This window comes from Zosterops lateralis, assembly GCF_965231275.1.
Source record: "Zosterops lateralis genome assembly, chromosome: 16".
NCBI lineage: Eukaryota > Metazoa > Chordata > Aves > Passeriformes > Zosteropidae > Zosterops > Zosterops lateralis.
In genome coordinates, this window is record NC_139776.1 from 8,071,388 (window position 1) to 8,089,944 (window position 18,557).

At 51.2% G+C, this 18,557-nt stretch overlaps 1 protein-coding gene across 1 annotated transcript; it reads left to right on the forward strand.

The window, feature by feature from the left end:
* Nucleotides 1-7,990: 7,990 nt before the first annotated feature.
* LOC310915963 (BPI fold-containing family B member 4-like) lies at nucleotides 7,991-10,348 on the forward strand (the record flags this gene model as incomplete). The annotated part of the gene is made up of 5 exons (XM_083873187.1): nucleotides 7,991-8,067; nucleotides 8,500-8,604; nucleotides 9,095-9,241; nucleotides 9,538-9,601; nucleotides 10,250-10,348. The coding sequence occupies exons 1-5, from the start codon at nucleotides 8,051-8,053 to the stop codon at nucleotides 10,346-10,348; spliced, it is 432 nt and encodes a 143-aa protein (XP_083729313.1). The 5' UTR covers nucleotides 7,991-8,050.
* Between the last annotated feature and the right edge of the window lie 8,209 nt (nucleotides 10,349-18,557).

An 18,557-nucleotide genomic window follows, 5' to 3' on the forward strand; every position in this document is an offset into this window, starting at 1 on the left:
CCTCATGCTCAATGCTTTTCCCTGGTTTACAAGTCCTTATTTATAGTGGAATACACAAAACTCACAAATGGTACTTTACACCCTCAATCCACTAGCCAGCTTTGAAAATTTAGGCACCTTTCCACTTTCCTGCAGCACCATCACTACAGAAGGATCTGCTGTGTGGGTTAAAGCAGAGGTGCCCACAGACCAGCATAAGGGCTCACCTTAGGGGGAGCTGAGCAAAGCTGGGCTTGAAATTCAGGAAAAGGTCAGGTAAAGAAAAAAAGTTCAAAAAGTGTTACAAGGTAATATGAATATAGGGGAACAGAGCCTCTGTTTTACCCCCAGCCTTATTATATATTCTGGTGAGCCAAGAAAAAACATGGGAATAAATCCAACAATAGTAGGAAAGTGGGTGAGTAATTCTAGTTTATATTTAGTGACTAGTCTAAAAAATCAGAAAAGAGGTTGTTACAGCAAAATGAAAACCTTTTTCTGAAAATACATTCATTTAAAATGGAAGTTTAAGGAGGTTTTGTGTAGTGATATCCTTTTGAGGTTCTGGTTATTTTTATCATTATAAGGTTAAAATGGGCCATTTCAATAACAAAGGCCAGTGTGAGTCACTGATATAATTTCAGCCTTAATTTGTACAACTCACCTCAGGGTGAGGTGGGCTCAGGTTGGGCTGTAAAGGAGTAAAGTAAAGGAATTTTGAGTGATGGTGAGTCCCCAGTGCCACTCTGGAAGACAGGAACCAATGGGGGTCCTTTGGGATTGACACCCTCATACCAGCACCCCTGATCAGCCAGGAAAGGGAGAGGAATTGCATATGGAAGGGGAAGAGCATAATGCTTGTGAGCAAACCTCCCCCTCCAAACTGAATCTAGAGTAGTTTTGTTTATATAATTAAAATTAAATTATATTAAAACCGGCCAGGCTCTTGAAAGGATAGAACTCTGTGTAGGAGGTGATGTCTCCCTGGAAGTCCGGCGGTTTGCAGGGCAGAGGAGGCTCCTGAGCCGGGCGGGGAGGGCAGAGAGGCGGCAGTGCCGGGAGCTGTGCCCATAGAGGGTGCCCGAACTGCGCTGGCCGCAGCCCTGGGGACACCCCGCCCGCTCCGCTGGGGAGCCCGGCAGAAGCAGAAGAAAAAAACAAGGCAAAAGGACCAAGCCTATGATAAAACTGGACAGTAACTTAAACAGGAGAATAAATGAGAAAATTAGGTGTCTTTCGCCATTTCTGGTCTGACTGGCCTCTGGCTCCCCCAGCCCCTGAGCACGGCTGTGTGTGGGCTCAGAGATGTCACTCGCAGTGTCCCTCCTGCTGTCCCTGGAGCCTGACGGTCCCCAGGGTGTCCCCGCAGCTGCTGCCTGGCATGGGTGCTTACCTCAACCCCTCCACTCGAGTGCCCTCAATGGCAAGAGCTGGGTGGGGCTGGTGCTGTGGCTGCTTGGTGGCATTAAAATCAGACTCCTGAGAGGGTGAGTGATGTAGGTGTCCTCCCCTGCTGGCATGAGCCACCTCGCCATCAAGTTCTGCCAACCCCAACCCACACCCTGCTAATGGCAAAGGTATGACAGCATTTCCCTGTTACACCTCTCCCTCCCACCATCCCTGCAGGTGACAGCCACTCACTGGCCATGTCACAGGGCCAGTGGTGCTCACCCCTCACACAGCCACAGTGAGTGATGTGCTGTCCCAGAGATCTCAGGGCACGGTTCTGTCCCATGTGCCATGTTCAGAGGTTATTTTAATGGAGTGGGGGTCTTCTGAGACGTGAGCACATAGTGTAGGAACCACTCAGCCTGAGATTTTCTCTGCTCATTTAAGGAGACTATACAGCAGCAGATAAAAGGCAGCAATAAATTTCCCATCGGCTATTTTGGGATGCAAATTACAGTTATCTCATGCAAAATCCAAGCAAAAACGATTCACTCTGCTGCTGCAATTGCCTTGCTCCGGGAGGTCTGTGCTCCACACTATTCACAGGGAATTGTTTAACAAGACCCATTTACTTTGCAGCAGGTTGTTTTCATGGTGCTCCTTTATTTTTCCACAGTCTGCTCCCAATTGTGGATAATTTATTGGCAAGTGTCCTGAACAGACTTCTTCCTAATCTGGTAAGTCGGAAAAATAAAACAATCTGGGAAGGAGCAATGAGTCTGAAAAGATGTGGTGCAGCTCCCTGTGGCATTGCTGGTGCATGGAGCAGGAGGAGAGCCACTGTCCCAGGGGTGCTGCATCCACCCAGTACCTTGGGATTAGTGGGAGACACTTTCCATGTTTCCATCAGTTTGGGAGAAGCTTCTCCTTCCTTCCCAATGCGAGGTCTGCCCAAATGCTGAGAGTTTCTAATGATGTCCTGGGCTGTGCTATGGACTCATGGAATCTCTCCTCCTCCTGAAAGACCCCAAGGTCTTTCTCGTCATCCTCTATGGGCTCTTGCATCTCCTCACTTCTCTAAGGAAGGTGCCCAGGGCCAGAGCCAGAGCTGGAGTCACCAGCAGGGCCACCACTCCAGGTGCCCAGTGCTCCCCTGCCCAGGGAAAGCCTGGCAGAGCCAAGCAGGGCTGTGTGTCCTCCTCTGGCTCTGAATGTGGGTTCTCACCGACCTTCCCCAACTCTTGCAGCTCTGCCCAGGGCTCAGCATTGTCCTGGGACTCATCAGTGACCAGCTGTGACTCCTGAACTGTGAGCACATGATGGGTCCCACTCCTTGTCCTGTCCTGTGTCACCCACTCCAGCTGAGTGACGACTGCGACACCTTTCCCTCCTCTGCTCCACCCTGGCCCCAGATCTGCCAGGAACAGGGGTTCCCAGGAGCTCCTTAACCAGAGCCCACTTGAAAGCCAGGCTCTTCTGGATGAAAGGGAATTTCAGGTAGGAGAAGGGGATTTGCAGCCGAATCTAACAAGGTACTTCTGACTCACTTCCTCTCCCCCCAGCACTGGTGCCCCTGGATTTGCTGGGCAGCAAATTTTTTGGCAGTACACCATGTCCAGCCTTCCCCTGGTAACTGACCAGTCCTCGAGGTGGACTTGAACATGAGTCCTGCATCTTTTCCTTCTATCTGTGCACAGGCTTGGGATGTTTCCTTTAGGTTCATCAAGGTCTCCTTCAGCCATGTACAGCTGGGCAGGGGGCTGTGGAAGCTGGCAGAGGTCCTGGCTTCATGCCTTGCTCTCACCTCTGTCATGGGAGAGCACAGCAGGGTTTAGATTTCACAAACTTTACAAACTTTTGGAGCAGGAAGTGTCACGGGCCCTGACTTGGCGAGGCCGTGTGTGCAGCCTTTTCACAGTGAGGGAACATGAAGTTGACCGTAAAGGCAAATATTGCAAACATTTTGACTTGTGTTTCCTTCCCCTGTGAGTCCAGACTGTCATTGGGCGTGTGGCTGGAGGCCTGGTGGACTATCCACTGGGAAAGCCAGAGACTATCCCCAAACCCCTACGGGCCTCCATGTCACCCCTGCCACCCACAGATGACACCAGCTCCTCCCACTGGGTCTCTTGATGAACATCTTCAGCTGAGATACAGCTGTGTAGCAGGAATTCAGGATCAGACCTGCCCTGGAGAGCAGCACTGTGCAATTGCTGCATTTTTAGGTGTTGGCAGATTCTCAAGGCATACCCTGAGCCACATGAATTGCTGATGGAAATTGCAGTTCCCAAAGCACTGATGGTGACCCAACAGAAAAATACTGGTGTGATCCAGCTCACAGCTGCAGCAGAGGTGATGGTGATCCACCCAGGTGATGTCCCTCTGCCTTCTGAACAACATATGTATGAAGGAACAACCCGTGCAAAAATTCCTTCCATAGTTTCCCCTCACCACAGGACAGTTTCCTCACAGATGAGACCTGCACTTAACACAGCATGTGTTGGGCTGGTTTGTGTCCCACAGGTGTGCTGGGAGAGGGAGTTCCCCTCCCCAGACTGCTGAAAATTGACTTCACCTGCCCAAGGATCCCTCTGAGTGTCTCTCTACACCCAACACAGCACAACAGCAGCTTGGTGTTATCCCTATAAATGCTGCCTGCACTCTTGAGCAGAAGGAAGAGACTTTTGAGTCTCACTTTTGAGAGTGTTTTTTTCCGTGGAACATTGTGGTTTGGACTCTTTTGTGGGTGCTTGGAAGGGTGTGGGTGTACTTTGCATTCTTGTGCTCAGGTTCAATAAAGTCCAGCCCTCCCTGCAGCCACAGCAGGTGTTCAAGCCTGTGGGGTTGGTCAGCTCTGGTGAAATCCCTGGGCTCAGGACAGACCTCAGGTGGGATGGATGCAGTCCCCTTTGTCCACCCCCAGCTCAGGGGGTGCAGAACTCTGCCAGCAAATGCTGTGTCAGACTCAAACATGTCAGACTCTTCAGGGCCTGGGCCCAAAGCTTTGGGGTATCTTGTTCATGGTGAGCACCCATCACACCCTCACCTGCCCTAGGCTTTACTGAGGCTTTGTCCTGGGAGCACATAGGGACCTGGGGAGGAAACTACCCAGCAATGCCCATGAACTCTGCATGAACCACATGAAATTTCTGCTAATCTAAGGCTCTAAAGCCACCCCTTGTTCCTGGGGTGAGAGGGAATCGCTGGGACAGCTGCAGCATCACTGCTTGTGAGACTGTCCTGCCCTGGTCCAGCCAGATCCATCCTGAAACACATCTGGAACATTAGAATCAGATTTTTCTGTCACCTCTGATGTTCCTTTTCCTTTCCTCTCTATTTATTTCCATGTTTTCTTTTATCTGCTGTTTCTGAAGTCTCCTTTAAACTGTGGAGATCTTTCTTGGATGCACAGCCAGCTTGCCCCTGGGGCACAGGCAGTTTTCTCAGAGCAGACGGTGTGCCACAAACCCACACTCTCTTTCATTTGTTTTGCAATTTGTGAGATTTCTGTATGTAATTAACTCATTGGGAGGTATTTGCTCACCTCTCACTGTCCTTTATTCTGCTCCATATGATGGTGCAGAGCTGTCCTGAACCAGCCCTGGGACACTCCCCAGAGCTGGTGGGCACCACACCCAGGGTGAGGGGTGAGCTGCTGGGCTGGCTGGATGCTGCTGGGCACAGCAACCTGTGGTGTTCAGGATCAGGCTGGTGCAGGGGTCACATTTCACAGCCAGCAAAAGAGAACTGTTCCTGCTCCATCCTTTCCTTGGCTTTCCTCATTCCTGCAGCTTGGGTATATAAAAGCAGCTGCCAGCAGCCGTGACCATGGGCAGCTCCACCTCGACATCAAAGGGTCCAGGTAAGTGACACTGAAGGACCATGGCCACCGTGCTGGCTCCATCAGGCGACCTACAGCACAGTGTAACTCAGCTTGAAAAGCAGGAATTTTAATGATGCTTTCCTTTGATTTCTGTAGCAGCATTTAATCATTTATGAAAATTAATTTTTAAAGCTAGCAGAGCTCTTGCTTGTTAAATTCCACGTTTATTCCTGTTGTTGTTAAGTTTGTGATAATGACTAAGCTGGCAGAAAGGACTGGCAGTTTTTTCATGATCTTGGTGACCAGAATTCAGAGCAATTTTCAGCTCCCCAGACCTCATCTCAGCTGGTGTAAAATAAGTGTTTATCTGCAAAGCCAGACGTGCCTTTTGCATGTGCGAGATGCTCGGCTCACTGAAATGTGTGTGACCGAGGAGCAGCACCCTGGTAGATATTGTTAATAACTGCAGAGATAGATGCCTGCATGGTCACGTATTCTCTCTAAGAGCTCTTCTAAGAGCCCTGACATCCATTTTGGTACCTTTTTGCAATGCTGCACACGTCTTTCTGAGCCCCTCCAACAAATCCCACTGATTTTATTTGACACGATTTTCAATAGAAGCTGCTCGAGCCTCTCTCCTTCTCCCCTGTTCAATAATCGCAGCTACAGGAGCTGTGCATCATTACGTGCTGATCAAAGGGAAAATGTAAAAGACAGTCGAGTGAATTAAAGTCTAATTTAATTGTGCCGAGAACTGTCATAGAGGGACTTTTTAAAGTATCTGGAAGAGATAAAGAAGTTGTTCGGTTTGACCTAAATAATGTTATTTCTCAGTGCTGAACCTCTGCAATCTGCACCCTGTACATTGTTTTTCTCAGAAGGGACAAGCTGAGGTGTCTGTCCAGGACACAGGCTGTCCAGAAAAATGCTCCTAGAGCTGGAACCTCTGGCAGTGCTGCAGAGAGACCATTTTCTCATTTCTTTACAAACACCTTTCTGTGCGTAAACACTCCACAGCCTGCATTGTCACCCTGAGGAGCCCAGCTTGGGCAGGATCAGAAGGTCCTTGAAAGTACTTTCTTTTGGCTGGGGGCAGATCAAACACAGGGGAAACGGACTCTTTTCACAGCTTGAGTGGAACAAGATGAGAAAAACAAACAACCTGCCCACGGGAAAGTGAGTCTGATTCTGGCTGTGCTTTGAGCTTTAATAACACAGGGTGCTCTTCACAACGGGGAGAAGGACACGGCTGTGACACTCGTCATTTTTTATTTGGCTGTGCCCCTGTGAGTGTTCCTCTTTCAGGGCCATTTCAGAGTGTTTGGAAGCCATCCGTCTCTCTCAGTACAAGGTCCTCCTACCTCATCTCCATCCCTCTTCCTCTCTTAAAATGGCATTTTCACTTCCCTGCAGTGTCAGGTACTCAGCTCTGCAGAGGGGGAGCCCAGTCAGGCATGGAGACATGGATGGCTCTGGAGCAGTGTGGCACTGGGCTTCAGCTGCTCCCTGATAACCAGAAGTGAGAAAAGGGGGCTGCAGGTCTGGGCTGACCTCCTGGGATGGGGGACATGGTGTCAAGAGGCTGTCCAGGAGGAATCTCCCCACCACCCCAGGGCAATGCACATGAAGGATGGAGAGCTGGACCAGTGCCCAGGCTGTCAAAACCCATGTGAAACTGGTGCTTGGGCTGATGTGGGTCTTTCCACAGGTGCTGTGTCAGGACATGCCACCCTTCTGGTGTCTTGTCTTTCTCGGGGGCCTCCTGCCCCCCTCCCAGGGCCTCCTCAACCTGCTGAACCCAGCACAACCCAGCAGTGGTGAGTTCAGATATTTTCTGTGTTTCCAGGGGAGAGTCATGGCACAGTCCTGTGCCATTTTGGGCTCATGGCATCTCCTTCTGCTCATCAGGGAGCTGCCTCCTGGCAGGCCCATCTCCATGGGGAACCCAGTTTTGTTCAAGGACCTTCAGGGGTCCCTGTGAGACCTCACCAGCAGAGCACCCTAACGTGGCCAAACCAACCTTTCCTGCCAATGAAATCCTCCCAAGACTGGAAGTCCAACTCATACCTGGGACTCCCTTGGTGCAGACCTGCTTGGGACTGGTCTCATTGGCAGAAAAAGCGGGTTGCCTGGCACAGGTGCTCTTGGTGAGGGTGGGCTGCTTGGCACTGGCCTCCTGGGCAAGGGAAGTCCAAGTGGAGCAGAAAGTGGAGGTCCCCTTGGTGCAGGAAAAGAACCCAGCAGAGCTGGGCTCCTTGGCACAGGCCTCCTCGGTGAGGAAGCTTGGCACAGGGTGGGGTTTGGAGAGGAGGGTTTCTGGGTGGTGAAGGACAGGAGAGTAACAAAGTTCTGGCTGTTGCAGGAGGACAGGCTGGGAGCAACGGACTGCTCAGCACAGGCATCCTTGGTGGAAAAGGCCTTGGAGCAGGCCTCCTTGGAGAAGGACTTGGCACCGGCGTCCTTGGTGGGGAAGGACTTGGAACAGCCCTCCTTGGTGAGAAAGGCCTTGCAACAGGCCTCCTTGGTGGGGAAGGACTTGGCACAGGCATCCTTGGTGGGGAAGGACTTGGCACAGGCATCCTTGGAGGAGAAGGGCTTGGCACAGGCCTCCTTGGTGGAGAAGGACTTGGCAAGAATCTCCTCAGCAATGGTCTCCTCGGCAATGGCCTCCTGGGCAATAACAGCCTTCTTGGAGAGACAGGTCTGCTTGGCACAGGGCTGCTTGGACAAGGAGGTCTCCTAGGGAATGGAAGTCTGCTTGGACTCGATGGTCTTCTGGGTGGAGCAGGAGGACTTCTGGGTGGAGCAGGAGGACTTCTGGGTGCAGGAGGACTGTTGGGTGCTGGAGCCTCCCAGAAGATGACACGCTACGCCTGGTGAGTCAGAAGCCCCGTGGTGGGGCTCACTGCAGGGTGACCCATAACGTCCAGGGGATCAGACCCTCCCTCTCGTACAAACCACCAGTCCTGGGCTTGAAACTCATGTGAGAATCTGCAACAGGGGAAATTCCAACCAGAAATGGGAGAAGTCTTACCCATGGGAGTGGTGTGACACTGCCACAGGCAACACAGGAGGTGGGGGAATCTCCACCTGTGGAGATGGTTGAGACTCAGGAGGACACAGCCTTGAGAAACCTGACCATGCTTTGAGATTGGCTGTTTGCAGAGTGGGAATTGGTCCTTCCCCACCTTCCCTTTTGCCTGGGAATACTCATAGGTCAAATGATGAACGGAAGAGATGGGACTATAGGATCTGCTTCCGCTGATCCTGCCATCTCAAAGTAGGTTTGCCTTGGTGTCAACCCCCAGGCTGAAGGTGCTGAACCTTGAGAATGCTCGAGTGTCATGGAAGGTCCTTCGTGGGTCTGAGCTTGTGCTGAACCTGTACTCGAAGCTGGTGCTCCGCTTTCCAGGGTGAGTGAGGCTGAGAGTGAGGCCATGGGGACCTGAGGGTGCTGGGCAGGATGGGACACTCCTGAGTGCTGGACAAACATCCCCAAACACTGAGCAGGAGGCTGGTGAGGAAAGCTGTGCTGCTGACTCTCTCTGGAACCATTTCCAGCTGTCCTCACTCCACAGACACTCACCATTTGTGGAAGTGTTCCAAAAACATGTGGATACAGCTCTTGAGGATATGGTTTAGTGACCATGGCAGTGGTGCTGGCTTGATAATAGGACTTCTTGATCTTAGAGGTCTTTTCCAACCTGAACAATTCTATGGGTCTGTGATCTGCTACAGGACAAGGAGCCTGAGAGAAGTCCCAAAACTGAAGCCATGTCCCAGCCAATGCTGTGCTTGTGGCTCTGCCACAGGCACCGCTCTCCGCTCACCGCTCTCGAATGCTTTGGCTTTGGAATGCTTTGGCTTCGCCCATTACCTTCCATGTCACTTCCTTTTCTCCAGGATTTTTCAGTTTCTGAGTGGATCCTCAGTAGAAGCAAACATCACATCACACATCGCCCTAGCCCAGGACTCCCCTGGTGACCTCAAGTTGGTGCTTAAGGATTGCAAAAACCTCCTTGGTGGCTTCAGCGTCAGCCTGCAGAAGGGGTGAGCTCCTGCAAGTTGGCAGTGGGGCACAACTTCAGTCTCAAATCTGGGCATGGATTGAGAGCATAACAAGCAGATTTTGGGATTCAGACAACAAAGGTCTGAGCACGTGTAATTCCTGCTGAAGCCTGGGGGAGCTCTGGGCTTGTGGCATCTCTTATCAGAGAAGAGGAGGGGGCTCCTCTACAGAGGAGCTCAGTTTTGAGCTGCACAGAGGAGGCTCAGGTTTTCTGGATGTCAAGTCGTGGATTTTGACAACTTCCCTGGTAATTTTTGTCTGTCTTTTCCCTCCCCAGCCTCCTCACCAATCTGGTGAGCAGCCTGCTGAACAAGTCTCTTAAGACCCTTGTCCCTGCGCTGGTGAGTGTCTGAATATTCTTTGCTGTGAAGCTGCATTTCAGCTGCAGTCAGTGCTCATGCCAGAACTGCCTGGTAGATTTACACACACACACAGAATCACAGAACAGTTTGGATTGGAAAGGACCTCAAAGGTTAGTTAGTTCCAAACCCCCTGCCCTTGGCAGGGACAATATATATTATATATATATATTTATATATACATATATGTACACATACATATACAATATATGTTTGTGCATGCACAGATACCTGCCTGCAAGCCCTTAAGTGAGTTACACAAAATTGCTTGATCTTCCTTACAGTCAGAAGTTTTTATTTGTTAGGAGTAATTTCAATTTCATCATGCAATGTTATGGGGTAATTTATACTCAGCTGCTCCCTGTGGGGGTGAGCAGAAGCAACAGCCCTGTTTAGAGCAAACTGGCCTTTTAAAGGATCTTTTGCCTTGTTCAGTAGAACCTGTGCCATTTTCGGAAGGGGGCTGAACAAATTGCATAGCTCTTTTTCCATGGAAGAACTATGGTCTAGGATGAAATCAGGATGTTTGTCCCATCCTGATTTAAATCTATAAACTCAAGTGGTGCTGAGGCACACACTGCTGCAGCCACAGTGTTCTCTCTGAGAGTGTGCCACTTGTTGCCATTGCAGCTCTGCCCATTAGTGAATGTCTGGGTCAGCATCATCAACATTAATCTGCAATTCCTCAACCGTAAGTCATTAAATTTTCTTTCCTATATTAAGTCTTAGATCACACTTGGGGTTTGTGTGACATCTCCACGGGCAGCAGGTGTCCTCAGGAGAGCTGGAGCTGTGGAAGCAGGAGCCTCTGTGTGGAGCAGGAGCAGTTTTCTCTGCTGGCAAAGCTGCTGTGGGGGGCACAGTCCTGGCTCACCAGCACTGCCAGACACCACAGTCCTGCTCTTCTTACAAGTTTTTTTCTAACGAGAGCTAGACCCAAGCTGCTGCCAAGAGTTCGCTATGCCAGGACCCCCAGGTGCAGCCCCTCAGAGCCAGAGGGTTTTCCCTCCCCAGCTCTGTTCATGTCAAACCTCATACACAATTGCTGCTTCACTGAAAGCAGAATTGTCCCTCCTCATTTACCCCCAACATTTCCCCTGTGATGGGATCTGTAACTGGGAGCTCCAGGGCAGCAGCTTTCATAAGAACCTTTGAACCCCCAAGGAGTTTGATATCTATAGGAAGGACAAGGAGTTTTTCCTCCTTGCTGGGCAGGACAATGCTCTCCCAGCCTCTGCCAGATGCTCTAGGTGGGCACAGGGCTCCAGCAGGCTCAGTGACCCACAGGCAGCTCTGCCCAGCCCTGATGGCTTCTCCCTCTCCACAGGTGTCATCTCCTTTGGGCTTCTGGGGAAAATCTACTCTGCCCTCTCCAAACTGCCAGTGACATCCGGGCACTATGTGGAGCTGGATCTACAGGTAGAGCAATGTCCCGCCCTGTTTTCTACCCGATGTCCCCACACTGCTGCTCACCCTCCACATTCACATGCTCTAACACCTCCTTGTTCTTTGCAGAATGCCCCATTCCCAAGCACCTTCATCGACTGGCTCCTCCAGAGTAAGTCCAGCCCCAGTGCTGCCATGGGGATCCCACTGGTGTCTGTGAGCCAGAACAGGGCAGCTGCAATGGAAGACACAGTCCTGGGTAGTGGCCAAGAGTGGGGAGGGTTCTCATAGCTCTGGGGTGCAGCCAGGGCTGCCAGGTGCTGAGCATCTCAGAGCAGTCCCACAGAGCACTTGTACCTCACAGGGCACAGCAGTGGTTGGGGTGATTGGGGTCCCTGGTCTTCAGAGATGGCCCCCAGCTCAAATGTGAGCAGCTTTCCCCTGTGCAGTGGCAGGTCTGGAATACAGTAGCAGTAGCCTGTGCACTCCTACTCGTGCCCTGCACAGCCCTGGAAAAGTCACTTCACCTCTTATAAAAGGATTTAATAATATTTGCTTAATAAGAGTGAATAATGGTCCTCAGGATGCTGCGAGGATTAATTAATATTTGCAGAGGTGATTGGAAGAGCTTTCAGTTTCATATGCATGGAAAGTTAATATATAGGGAAGGGAAGGAGGAGTTGGAAGTCTTCCCAGCTTCCCCAGAGCTGTATTCCTAAGGGCACTAAATCATCTCTGCCCATAAAGCTGGAGGCTCTCAGGCCACTGGTACCTAAGGCACTGCTGAGCCCGGTCCTGTGGTGGGGGATGCCAGGGGACTGTCAGGCTTTGGGGATCTGGAGAAGGGAGTGCACTGACGTGGGTGTCTCTCCCCCAGCTGCAGGTGTCGATCCCGGGATCAATCCTTAGCTGCAGGACTGGCAGCACCCTGGGGTAAGGAGGACTTGCTGCCTGGGGAGCTGGCTCACAGCTCTGCTGCTGATTGTGCTGGCGTCAGTACCTGGGCTGGGTGAGAGGAATCCTGACCCTGCTACCTGGTAGGGGAGGTGACAGGGGTAGCACAGGGCTGCCTAAAATATCCACTCTGGTATCCTTCCAGGTTCCCCTGCAGGCGATTCCCGAGAAGGAGGAGGGAAGGGAGGAAAACGACTCAGCAGGTGGAGAATAGACATGAAAATGGAGAAACCCAACCAAGAAAAGACACTTTATTCTGCTCTACATTTTAGCCTTCTCAGATTTTGGTGTCTCTGTCCAGCCTAGAGTTATCTGTGCCAATAATAATCTGTGCCAACAGTGAGCTATGTCGATAATTAGACATTGATAATTAGCTATGTCAATGATCAGTCATGTTGATGATCAGCCATGTTGATGACACTGTGACTGTGGAGCCAAGAGCCCCAGGTCTTGCCTGTGTCCCTCCTGGCTGTCATGGCCACAATCCACTTGTTATGTCACTGACTGATGAAGGATAATCTTGATCTGCTGGTTTTTCCTCATGCCCACCCCAACTTCACTTGGGCTGGGGTTTAGGCCAGGTTATGGCTTAGCACAAAGGGGACATTCCAGGTGCTGGATGCAGACAGCTAGGCAGGGGTTTGGTCCTCTCAGGAATTTCATGGGTTTGCACCAACTGCGCAAATCCTTCTGAGAAGGGAAGAGAGAAAAGGGACGAATTCACTGAGCTGTAAACACTTTGTCTTTGCTCTCCTTCTGCTTCTTGATTGGCTTACCATTTCAAAAGGGAATTTTGCTGTTTCCAGTGATTTCATACTGTTAAAAAGAGGCAAAAAAGCCCCCAGCCTAATCCAGGCTCACACTCAGCCTATTTGTTCCCAAACAGCGACGCTTTGAACTGATCAGAGTGAATGCTATCCTGCCTTGTAATCTCCAAGTGGATTTGGATGTGCTGCATTGTGGGTGAGGTGGATTTGAGGCAGATTCACACCCTTCTGTTACTCCTTACAATAAAAATGATTTTTCTTCATCTGCATTCAGCACGTGACTTGGTTCCATTCCAAACTGCCAAAGGATTTTTGCATTTGCAAGGGTTTTGTTATTTATCTCTCCCATCAGCTACAGGAGTAACTCACATGTGAGGAATATTGAGTAGGTGAGTCTGCTGGAAAGGTGGGGAACCACAGGGGCTGCAGCCCCAGAGCCAGGCCTGAATGGAGCCCAAACCCTGCCCAGACAGCCAGATACCCACTCTCACAGCTTTAAGTAGCTACAGAAACGTGGTCAATGTGGCAAATAAATATTCCCCTCATTTGTATTTATGCAGATTTATTCTGCCCCTGTCCCTGAGCTGCTGGTTCTTTCAGTGTGTATTCCTGCTCCTGCCTGTTGCCAGTGAGCTGGGAGCTGTTTGACATGAACAAACACATCCCTGGGGCCTCAGGGAGACAGCTCCCCCCAAGCTGGGGCTGGGGCCCCCAGGACCCCGGGGAGGGCACTGCCAGTAGCCAGCAAGTGCTTGGGCACAGGAGCTCACTCCTGGCTGCATTGGCATTAAACCTCATCCCAGAGCTGGCTGTGCCACAGCCCTGGAGCAGAAAGGCTGCATGGGGAGAGATGCCCAAGCCCTGCAGCCTCCAGATCCACTGGCACAGCACCATGTGCCACCAACCATTTCCAAGTGTCCACTTTGGATCTGCTGGGAATTCCTGGTGGGCAGCACCTACACCCTGCTGTGCCTCTGCCCAGCGTGGGTCCCTCTGGTCCTGCCCAGGGCCCCAGAGCCCCATCCAACAGGCACAAGGGGAGTCCTGGTGCTGTTAGCTGGGAGTCTGCAGCCACATCCTCCTGGTACTTCACTGCCAGGGCCAGAGCTCCTGCTCACATCTGAGTGGCTAACTAAATGTTCCCTCGAGAAACTTGGGGGTTCTCACTGCTCTTTTCCCAAGGTACTGGTGTGGCTGATGTGTCACCAGTGCCATAGGACCACAGCCCAGCCTCTCCTGCTGCTCCTTCACTCCCTTAACCTCACTATTGTGAGAGAGCCAATGCCACCCTGCCCTGCCAATTAATGGCAGAGGTGACAAGGCTAGTGAGATGTGGGCATTGGGTACATCCAGGCTGCACCCAGAGCACCTCGCTCTGGCTGCAGTAACACCCACATGCTGGGGGCTCTGGGAATGGATCTTGGTGCTGATGATCTGTGTGTGCTCAGAGCATAAAGATGAAGGGGAGATGTTGGGTGCCCTTTGATGACAGTGGCAAAGCTCTGCCAGAGGAGGAGGACAGGATGGGTGGCAGTGCCTTGGACCAAGCTATTGAATCCGAAATGCCTCATTGGGCACCTTCAGTTTCCAGTTCCTAAGGAAACAGAAAGAGGAGGATGAAGAAATGTGCCAAGCCCCATTCTAGGCTCACTTGCTGTGAATGATTGCAAAAAGAAGTGTAAATATTCCCTCAGTAACCCTAGAGCCAAAATGCCAAACTTCTACAGGTGGCATGGTGCCATCAGGCTGGGTCCCACCTCCGCTGCCACAGAGGCCAGGGTGGGCAGCCACTGGTCACTCTGAGCCTTGTGGGGACAGCAGCAGCCCCTGCACTGGTCTGACCCACCAATATTAACAAAAATCATGCCATGGGGATATCCCTGCTCTGGCACCACACAGCCCCAGTGTGGCAGGACAGGTGACTGGAACAGCTCAGATCTTTGCCAGCTCTGGCTGCAAGGGCACTGATAGGGTTTTTACTGAGGTTCCTCTCACCCTACTGTTCCCCTGTGGAGGCTGCCCTGAGCCTCTCCCAGGCTTCTGCACCCAATGACACCTGTCTGCTGTGCAGGTGAGCATCCCAGGGGTTCTGTCAGTGTTGACACTGCTCCTGCCAGACTCTGCTGTACTGGCTGCTGAGCATGGGATATGGAAAGCTTTCCCATCAACAGTATAAGGGATTTTCAAAATGGAATTTGGATGAGAAATTGTGGAAAGAATCTTTCTTTTAATGAAATGTCAGAATGTTTCCCTTTTTAAAAGGAAAGCTGATTTTGGAATTGCCTCCTGTTTGGTTCTGATAGCTTCAACCAAAGCCTCCTACTATTCTTTTTTTAAACTTCCTGTAATTAAATTACAGAAAGATATTTTAAAAAAAAGGAAGTATAAAAAAAAAAAAAAAAAAAAAGAAAAAGAAAAAAGAAAAAAAGAAGAAGGAACATATTAAAAGACACTAAATAGCCCAAAGAGAAGGGAGCACCTTGTCTAGTCTCAAAATCCCATGGTCAGCCTGACCAAAAGTGAATTTCATTTCTGTTCCACTCACTGTCCTCACGGATGCAGGAAGGGAAGGAGGACAATCTTTTTTGGCTGTTCATGTTCACAGCAGTGTGCTGAATATTAATCACCCTCAAACCCTCTGCTGGAGGCACTGCTGCAAATTGCCCGTCCTGCAGCTGCTCTGTAATTCCTACATGGGAGCCACAGCCGGGGTGGGAGAGGGATCCCGTGGTGACCTGGCTCTGCAAGTGGCAAACACACCCTGGCAGTGTCCCTGAACACCCTGACAGCTCCCTTAGACATGTCACTGTGTATAAGGCTGTTGTCACCCCTGGGTTTGCTCTCCAGGAGTTAGACACCTTTCTCCTCCTCCTTAATGCAGGAAGTATAAATGTAGGGCAGAAAGGCTGAGATTTGGGTGTTTTCAACACTGGTGGACTTTGCTTTTGACACCTTTTGAAGACATAATAACAAAGCCCTGTCTTGTCCTTGTGCTGGCAGCCCTGCCTGTCCTCACGCTGGCCACCCTGCTTGTCCCTGTGCTGGCTCCCCTGCCTGTCCCCAGGCTGCCAGTACTTTCAGCTCCATGTTACTGGTGGCAGTGGCAGTTGCCCCAGACTGGCTGCCAGGGAAGGTGGCTCAGACCCAGCAGGAACAGGGACCCTGGGCAGAGGCCTCCTTAAAATAATGTGAAATAATTCCCTTTCACATTTCCCAGTGGAAGTTCTGCTGAAGGGAAAGAGCCCCTGCCAGGCACATGAAGCACAGAAAGTAGTCCTCTGTTTTCCACAGATACAGCTGTCCAAAGGAATTGCAGCACCTTCGCCTCATGGGAGGCATTTTAATTACTCTATTGACTCGTGCTTCTGAGAGCCCCAGGCATGTCAGAGCTCAGGCTGGGATCAGAGGGATGCAGAGAGACAGGGAGGGAATGCATGGCCAACCCTGACAGCCTCAGTGCAGCCCCACTGCTGCCCCATCACAGTCCCAATGCCCTGCCCTGCACACCAAGTGGTGCTGGGCTATTCCATGCTGTCTCTAACCAGCATCAGACCATCTTCATGTCTCTGATCTGTGTCTGACTGTTAAATAACTCAGCAGCAGAGGAAAAAAAATACTTGAAAAAATATCTGGAAGATATAGAGCCATTAATGAAAAACATCAGAAAATAGATATCGAGTAATGACACCGCGATGAGAGCTTATTAATAGGAAAGGCTAAAGATAAAACTAATTTAAACCTGATGAGACAAGACATCTCATCTTCAGGAGAATGAGAAGTCAATAGTTGTCTGTCAGTAAAGGAAATAAATTGCTCACAAAGGAGGAAGGAAAGCCGCAGGACTGCTGGGCCCCAGAGAGCAGCAGTGCCTGTGACAGACTCTGAGATACCCTCTGAATTCACAAACTCCAGAACTCGGAGCTGCCACTCACCACCAGTGCCTCTGTCATTGCCATGCAGGTCACAGCCCAGCAGTGCTCTGGGAAGGCACACGGACATGGAGGGACGCTGGGGACAGACAATGCCAACCTGGGGGGCCTGCAGAGCAGCCTGGGGCTGGTCTGGGGGTGCACAGAGCAATGGCAATGGAGAGCTCATTGCATTTCTAGCACAGCACAGAGTTCACCATCAGCTGCAGAGGAGCCTGTAAGAGCAGCTGTACCTGCCCTGACAGAACCCAACCACTGCCAGTTTCAGAAAGAAGTGAACTAAAGATAGAACTGGTTTTAGAAGTGGAAAACAGTTTTGAAAGTTCTTCATGATGCATTAAATCCCAAAGCTCTGTGCAAAGAGCTGGCTTCAGAAATGGTGATGAAAAGCTGCTGAAAGAAAACTCCCTGGACCCCCAGCCCACAGCAGTCCCAGAGCAGGGAGGAGGAGGCCTGGGGAAATGGGCTGGCAGGCACATGGAGTCTGTCTGCTGAAGTGAAAACTTCAGAGAAGAGGAGAGTGGCAGCCTAGCAGGCTGCTGGCATCACACAGAGGCAATGCCTTGTCACCTGCCACCGCCTCAGCAAAGCCAGGCTCCAGCTGACCTAAAGCAAACTCTGCTTACAGGCTTCCATCAGGGAAAACACCTATCCTTCCCTCCACCAGCACCATGACACAGAGAGGGAAAACAGACTGCAGAGCTCGAGGGGTTCCGGGGGAGGACATGATCACCACGGCCAGCTCTGACTCTGAGAAAAGCCTGACTGCTCTGCCCAAGCTGCTTCAACAATCTTGGAGAACGGAGTAAGTTTGGGCAGGCAAGTGTAGGCAATAATAGGCATCAATTTTGAGGCTGTCCTTAGCCAATAAAAGCCAGCACTGAGCAGGGAACAGGGGCTGTGAGCGCCTGCTGCTCTGTCCATCCACTCCCTGAGCACAGCCAAGGCCCGAGGACAAACAAGTTTGTTCTCTGATGGGGGTCCGGGGAACAAACGGGCTCTTGTTCTCCCTGACAGCGACCTTTCTGCCAGGTGAAGCTATTTGTGTGTGCGGGTGATGTCCAGCCTCGCCCACACACCCTGCCAGCAGAAGGGAAAGTGCAGGCTGTGTGTGTTACGAAATTCCGGTGTCAGGAGACACCCTCAGGGCACGGCTGCTGTTGGAAAGTAAATGTCATCCCAGCACTTCAGGTCTGTACTGGGAAACCTGATCTGCCAAACGCCTCCTTAGGTGTTTGCCCATGGGTGTAACTGGGGCACGACTGACTGGAAGGGCACTACTTCAGCAAGCAGAAGGCACAGGTGTACATCAGGGAGATGGGAGGTCCGGGAGAGTTCAGGGAAAGAACACAAGGTACGAGTTCAGCTTTCCCAGCAGCTGGATTTAGGCAGCAAACCTGACAAGCGACAGAACCCGCATCCCGCATCCCACCTCCCGCATCCCACCTCCAGGGCTCGAGGAAAACAACACATTCCTTCTTCCACGAAGTGCCAAAGGACTGACTCAGCCTCCAAGGTCATCGTAAGCACTTCCTAATGGATGCTTTGCTGCCTTAAAACCTCGGTCTTCATTCCCGAGGCCTATAAAAACTAAGGAGGCGAAGCAAATGGTGAGTGCTATGGCTCCCCGGGGAGCCCGTGCAGTGAGCATTATCACCTCCTCATCAAAATGTAAAACCCAGCTCTTCTCCTCATTAGTCTCCCGCTCTTAAAATAATGATTGTAAAACGGCCACAGCTGGCCTCAAAGCAGGATGGAGGAGGGAGGGCACACTGTGGTCTGCATTTCCCACTTGGAATAGGTGCTACTGGGGAGATCAAAATGAGCAGGGAAAGGTGGATGTCAGCCTTTTCCAGGGTGCTGACTTGAACCCTGGTCCCAAAACGTCTGGGAATCGTGAGC